This window comes from Clinocottus analis, unplaced genomic scaffold (assembly GCF_023055335.1).
Source record: "Clinocottus analis isolate CAN_PGR_092001 unplaced genomic scaffold, fCliAna1.0.p SCAF_18, whole genome shotgun sequence".
In the NCBI taxonomy this organism is placed as follows: Eukaryota; Metazoa; Chordata; class Actinopteri; order Perciformes; family Cottidae; genus Clinocottus; species Clinocottus analis.
Genome location: NW_027175909.1, coordinates 13,359,368 through 13,366,355, shown reverse-complemented (window position 1 = coordinate 13,366,355; position 6,988 = coordinate 13,359,368). Strand labels below are relative to the sequence as shown.

At 45.1% G+C, this 6,988-nt stretch overlaps 1 protein-coding gene across 1 annotated transcript; it reads right to left on the bottom strand.

The window, feature by feature from the left end:
• Nucleotides 1-3,951: 3,951 nt before the first annotated feature.
• myca (MYC proto-oncogene, bHLH transcription factor a) lies at nt 3,952-6,598 on the bottom strand. Its single transcript, XM_068581745.1, has 3 exons — nt 6,395-6,598; nt 5,316-6,003; nt 3,952-4,978 (listed from the first exon to the last, which is right to left on the bottom strand). Exons 2-3 carry the CDS (start codon nt 5,968-5,970, stop codon nt 4,320-4,322), a joined length of 1,314 nt encoding a protein of 437 aa, XP_068437846.1. The 5' UTR covers nt 5,971-6,003; nt 6,395-6,598; the 3' UTR covers nt 3,952-4,319.
• Between the last annotated feature and the right edge of the window lie 390 nt (nt 6,599-6,988).

Here is a 6,988-nt window from a genome sequence, read left to right as displayed (position 1 = left end):
AGAAGTCTGGCTGGCGAGCGGCGACGGCGCTGACTTCAGGAGCACGAACCGCTTTAATCTACTCCAGCTCGGAAAAACACGGCTTACATAACAGCAGACTTCCAAGTATTCCTGGGCCTCCAAAGTATATAAAAAGTATGCGCGCTGTCGCTGTGGCGAGGCAGTGGAGTTTGGCTCAGTGCATTTTCCTGGAAAACACTAAGATACAGGTTCACATACACAACAATTAGTGCAAAACCAAATCCAGTGAGGAGTGAGAGTATCCGACAGGCTGAGAGGTGAATCAAGAAGAAAGAAAGTTTTCCTGACGCGAGGAATATGAAATCCACATTATTCATTCGTCAACATCTGCCTTGTCGCCTCTGTCAGCTGCTATCATTGCCTGTTTAAATGATTTAAGTACAACCTTCAGAGGCCAAACCCGCCAGATAAACAGGTTAATAATCATTAAGTAAGACATTTGTGTAAGTGATGCTCCTATTGAGCTACTTCCTCACATGTTCCAGACTAAATGATTAGTTACATCACCAGATTGATCGATAGTGAAAACAATCGTTAGTTTCCGCCCAGCCCCAGTTTGTGTCTGTCGTGTGTTAGCGTTAGCGGTTCATCTGAGTTACAGAGTTCAGCATTGGTTTGTATAGAAGATTAATAAGGAGGGGTTTTTAAAAACTAAACCAGAATCCGGAATATAATTTGAACCCGTTTTCCTTTAACGACCCAAACAAAGATGGCAGCAGGTGGCGAGGTAACAAGTTAATAATGTGCTTTGTGTGCAGCAGATGAGAATAGCTTTGTTCCATATTAATCCAGCTTGTGAATTTGTGTCTATTCTTATTCATTTTTAAGACTCTGTGACTTGAATGTAACGCTAATGCATGAGAGCAGTGATGGAGGAAGTATTCAGAGCCTTTATTTAAGTAAAAGTACTAATACCACACTGTAAAATACTTGGCCACTAGTAAAAGTCCTGCATTTAAATGTTGTTCCGTAAAAGTATGTAAGTATAATGATGAAAATGTACTGCAGAAAAATAAAAGAGAACAATAAAAAGACTAAAGAGATTCAAATAGATTCAAATAATTACAAAGGAAAAGCAGCAAATCACCACAGCTGTGACGCTAGAACAACTTTTTATGAATGGACTCCTTAGTTCAGCTGTTCATGTTGTTAGGTAGTTTAATTTATAAAACATCATCATTTAGTGGCTCTTTGTATGTTGTGTTTACAAAACGATTCATTTTTATAGTAACACAAAGGTGTCATGTCACTACGTGGTGAAGTTAAAAAGTACATTTTCTCCTGAAATTTTAGTAAAAGTAGAAAGCGGCATGAAAAGAAAATACTGGAGTAAAATACAAGTAACTTAAAGTTATACTTGAGTAAATGTACTTGGTTATTGCAGCATTGCATCAGAGGCACAAACTGGTGCGAGTTTCACCTCCATCAGGTTCTTCTAGTTCTGGAGCCGTTGAGTCAGTTTGGACTTGAAAAGACGCCATTCAAGTTATAAAAGCATGAAATATCAGCAGGAGCAGTTTTCAGTAGATCATTAATGCGCAGCGTGGGTCACTCTAGCAGGAAAAGAAAGGCTCTCCAGGTGCTCTCGATGACCCAGAAATCATCACTTCTGCAGGTGTTTTGCAGGTGAAAAGACATTCACACGTCAGGGTGAGAACTGGGTCAAACGCCGCTGTGCAACTGTCAAACGCAGCCGCAGAACTGTGGTTTAAAGCAGCGGTTAATCGTAACCAAAACACATAAACTTTCATTTTTTACCCTTAATCAGAGCCCCGTTTGAACGTGAAGCGCCTCCCTGTCGATGTCTGTGGAGGAGTTCAATTACATGGGCTCCTCACAAGGTTTCAGTGTTTTCCTGGACAAAAACTTCAGGGGAGGATGGATGCACGTTGTCATGGAGGCTTGAACCACCGAGGTCAGCCAGTTACAGCACACTCTCCCTGCTCACAATGCACCGTCCTGCCCACCCAGAAAGTAACACAATGAATCCACACTAATCCTATCTTTTGTGGCGCTGCCGTGTCTCGGTGTGGCTGTACCTCATGTCTCCACCATCTCTGCTTTAACTGCCTTCATGTGCATTCACAGGGCCGGGGGGAGGGGGGGGGGGGAATAAAACAAATATATAGTTTATAAATCTTCTTTAGTCGACACACACACACACACAAACAAAGCTCCACATAAGATATAGCTGGTGAATCCAGGATTAGGGAGCAGTGAGCAGTCTTCAGATGCTATCACACATGTCTTTTATCATCTTTTGTTATGATCAGTGCACTATCACACTGACAGCAGGGATGAAACAATGCTAGGAAGCAGCTCCACACGTTGCAGCTCCGTGGAGAATAAAAGGCTTGGCAAGCACACAGTAGCCTAATATATACACCACTAGACAGAACATGCATGCTAACATCTTTAGCAGGAGTTGGACAGACAATAGACAGTTGTCCTGAGAACAATAGTTTTACATTCACCTCCCATTAAACCTCTGCTAAGTCGCGTGGATCTCCACAGCGAGTATTTCAATGAAGTTTGCATCAGCCACTTTGAGAGATAAGGAGATTGTACTTTACACCACCATTATACAGAGTGATTAAACAAATACTTTTTTTTTTTTTTTTAATTATGAAGGCAATCGACACGCGTAAAGGACTCTTACCGCTTCCATCCTGCGCTCTCGGTGCGGCTCTGTCGCTTTTATATTCCTCTTTTTCTCTCCCCCTGATGAGCAGTCGCGCGTCTCACAGACACAAAAATCTCGACCTCACTTCCATGTGCTCGCGACCAGGACCACGCGCTCAGGGGAGCGCTCGGGATACGGCGCGTGACGTCACGGCGAGACAGGAAAGCCGCTCGGGGGGGAGAAGAAAAAAAAACAAAAACCGGCGCAATATCAACAATAATGCAGGTATTTTATGAGTATATATGATATAGTAGCTCATGTAGAGACTTAACTGAAGGTGGTGCTTCACGAGGGGGTCGTTTAAAGTATTTGATTGGATATTATGGATACGTTTTCTATTGGTATTCCCAGTAAATTATGGTTATGTTTGTCTAATATCTTAATGTATAGTGAATTGTCACACACACAAAAAAAACACATGTGGATTGTTTAGATTGTCTGCACGTGCATATGTTTCAGTCTGTAAACCAGTCTGTTTTGTTTTCACCTTTTTTTTTTATTGAAACGTGATCTGGGGTGTGAAATTAATGAATCTGTGACAAGTAACTGCCCAAGTATATTGAATCATACAAGTAATATGAAGTAGCTGATAATGTACTTACACAGTCAGCATAACAAAGTTCAGGAAGAAAACTATGCAGTAAATGAAGTCTTTGTGCATCATATCTTTGTGCATCATCAGATTTCATTTTTATAAGTGTTTGATGCACATTGAAAGCAAAACTGGTTTTATTTATAAAGTTGGATTACGTCTTTTGTCCACAACACTAAGCAATGACAATTTCTTTTGTGATTTTTGTTCACTTTAGCATCAGAAATGTTCCATCTTCAATAACAAGCACTCACTTAGGTTGTAATGTGCTAACCAGTGCTTTTTTTTTAATGCTTGATGCATAAATCTAAGGCCATGGTCTGAGCTTACCTCGTTTTCTTTACCACCAAAAACTAAACTGTCACATATTCCATCTGCAAGTGAAGATATTAAGTCATTTTAACACTTAAACACTAAAGTCAGAGTAAGCCGAGTGACTTGGGCATCATCACCAGATCTAAACATGAGCATCTTAGTTCATGTCAGTCACTTTATTCATTCATTCGTTCATGTGTCTCCTGCTCTACAGCAACATGTACCTCCAGTGCTGATGTGTGCACTGAGATGAAATGTGTGTTGTGTGCATTTGCGATGCAAGAACAAGAACACAAAGTCAAGAAGAAACATTTTTTTATATTTCAAAAAGAATCTAGGAACATAATGGAAAAAAAACAAACACTGGGTCTGAACGTCCAGACAATTGAGATCCAAAAATACATTTTCTTAGGAAATATTAATTATATACAAAACATAAAAATGTATAGTTTAGTTTAGACACCCTCAACAGGGTAGCCCCATTTTTTTATTTTATTTTTTTTACATTTTATTAATAAAAATAAACTTTTAAATATTTAATCCACCCATAACTTCAATTGAGGCAGTTTTAACATGGAAATCAAACAAGATTCCAAACAACTTAATCCGCTTTGCATTTGCATGCAAAAAACAACTGTACACCCCAAGTCTTGAACTTGCATAAAAAACAACAAAAAAAGGCCAAAAAGTCTATGAGGAATTCAAACTTTAAGCGCGAGAACTCTGCAGATGTGCGAGTCTCTGCTTTAAAAAGTCACTTTTCCTCCTCAGCTGTTCTTTGAGCGAGAGCAGTCTCTGTTCGTCCGTCTGCATGCTGTAAATGCACTCTGTGGCCTTCTTCAGGATCACCACTTTGGCCGCCTTCTCGTTGTTGGCCACCTCGGGGATCTCGTCCCGCAGGGCGAAGAAGCTCAACTTGAGCTCGTTCCTCCTCTGACGCTCCAGAACGTTATGAGTCCTTCTCTTGTCGTAGTCCTCCGTGTCGGACGTCCGCGGGCTTGAACACTTGCGGTTGCTGCTGATCTGTTTGAGGACCCTGCTGTTGCCGTTACCGCCGCTGTTGCCATTGGTGTTGCTGTTGCCATTGCTGCTGCTGCTGCTGCTCTCAAGCTTCACCCTCTTGACAGCCGGCTGCTCGTGCCTCATGGATGGATGGGCGGCGTAATTGTGCTGGTGGGTGGAGACGTGGCACCTCTTCAGCACGAGCGGGCTGGGATGCCTGCTCTCTGCAGGGCTGGGGTCGCACCGCTTCACCGCCTGCCTCTTCTCCACCGTGACCACGTCGATCTCCTCCTCGTCCTCCTGGTCATCATCATCGTCGTCGTCGTCTTCATCCTCTTCGTCATCATCGTCTCCATCCTCATCTTCTGCAAGGCAAAAAAAATAACAGAAAAAAAATTCACAATCTGATTCAGCATCAAGGATGCAAACTCACTCACACTGCATGCCACGGAGGGGAGGGGTCACAATCTCTCCTTCATCAGTAGATTGCTAAACATGAAAGCCTCTAATCACACAGCAGACTAACGTGTCTCGACCTCCTGATGAAAAATCTGACTGCAAATAACATCAATTAAACCGACAGTTGGCCTCTTTTTTTAAAGTCGGAACGGTAGAGGCAATGTTTGCTCACTCAGCAGAGAGACAATCCTAATTGCACAGAGGGGTGTGTCTGCATGATGTGTGCCGTATTCTCCCGCTTACCTGAGTCACTACAACTGCTGCTGCTGCTGCCGCTGTTGGGCGGCGTGTCCAGTCCCAGATCCTTGCTGTCCGGCGTGCCCGCGCTCTGCTTGGGCGTCTCCGCCATCGGATACGGGAAGACCACGGACGGGTCGATGCATTCCGCCGCGGACGTGTTGAGGTCCTGCAGGTAGCTGCTGTTCAGCCGCCACGCAGCGGCGCCGGGGGGCTCCGCGCAGCACTCCCCGGCCGCGGACTCCTTCCTGGCGGCGTGCAGGGAGGCGAGCCGCTCGGACACCACCTTCTCCAGCTTGGCCGCGGCGGAGAAGCCGCTCCACATGCAGTCCTGGATGATGATGGACTTGAGGAAGGTCTGGGAGTAGTCCGCGTCGCAGATGATGCTCTGGTTCACCACGTCGTCGCCCAGGAACTCGGTCACCATCTCCAGCTGATCCGCCGTGGAGGGGAAGAGGCTCGACAGGGACGGCCGGCGGCTCGGGGAGAGGGGAGGGGTCGGCAGCAGTTCAAATTTCTTCCAGATGTCTTCGCTCGGTGCCGGAGGCTGAAGCTGCTGAGGGTAGAAATCCTCCTCCTCGTTGTCGTAGTAGAAATACGGTTGAAGGGAGTCGTAATCGTAGTCATAGTTTTTACTCGCCAAACTTGAACTCAGCGGCATTTTGTCTCTGTTGTCTTTCTCCTTATTGTGAAGCTGATTGAAAAGAAGAAGATAAAAAAAGATAAAACAAATGGTTGATTAGATGTTGATTGTATTGAAGAAAGGGGGGGAAAAAGGGCGGTCTGCAGGTTCAAAGCAGCTGCTTTGGCACTGATCCTGCTCTGCAACGTTAAGTGTAAGCAACATCACATGGTCACTCCAAAACACCGACGCGCGTTTGCACGCCTGCATGCAGCAGCGATGCAGCAGCAGGTGCTCAACGGGGGGAACCGATAGGAAATTAAGTGCAAGAGGGGGAAACCCCGCCCTTACTTAGCTGCTACTTACGATAAACTAACACCTTTTTTTTTGAAAATTGTTTTCACTAAACTGACGTGGGAAAGTGCCGTGCAAGCTCCAGAGAAACCCCCTCCCCTCCCCTTACCTTTTAGAGCGTAAACTGCCGGCGGAAGAAGACGGGGCGAAACCGACCCAAGAGGCGCAAAAAAGGGTAGGAAAGTTATTCCAGTACGACAGTAACATTAAATCCTTCCACGGAGGTGTTGTAGGCGGTTTCTGTGAGGCTGCGTGAAGCATGCATGGAGAGTAGAATGGCTGCACCAGCGACCCGGTGAGGACGAAGTACAGTCTGTCATCAGCAGCGTGAGAATCACAGCTGAGAGCTCCGCCGGCTGCAATAAAACCGGCGCAGTACTACCCTCCTCCCCCGCCCCTCCGCTGTATCCCTCCGCCCGTTTTCCCGCGAAACGCTCGCCGGCCTTGAAAATGTCACATACCTCACATTAATTTCTCGCATTTATCGCCGGAAATAATCCCCACGCGACACAACGGTTGATTAAAACTCGAAACGCGTGCTTTCGTCGGTTCATTTGGTCACTAGATTGTGCGTTTTCTCTTCACGTGGGGTCTATTTCGGGGAAGAAGTGGGAGGGGTCATAGTAGAGTACAGCTTCCATTGACGGGAGACATGCAAAAAATACTAATGCAAGTAGTAGTAGGCGATAATTGGGACGAGTTA

What these genes read in the sequence shown, in the direction of transcription:
- myca (XM_068581745.1), bottom strand. Translation starts at nt 5,970, where the DNA reads ATGCCGCTGAGTTCAAGTTTGGCGAGTAAAAACTATGACTACGATTAC. An exon ending in CAGCAGTTGTAGTGACTCAG is followed by an intron (nt 4,979 to 5,315) that starts GTAAGCGGGAGA and finishes TTTGCCTTGCAG; the next exon opens with AAGATGAGGATGGAGACGAT.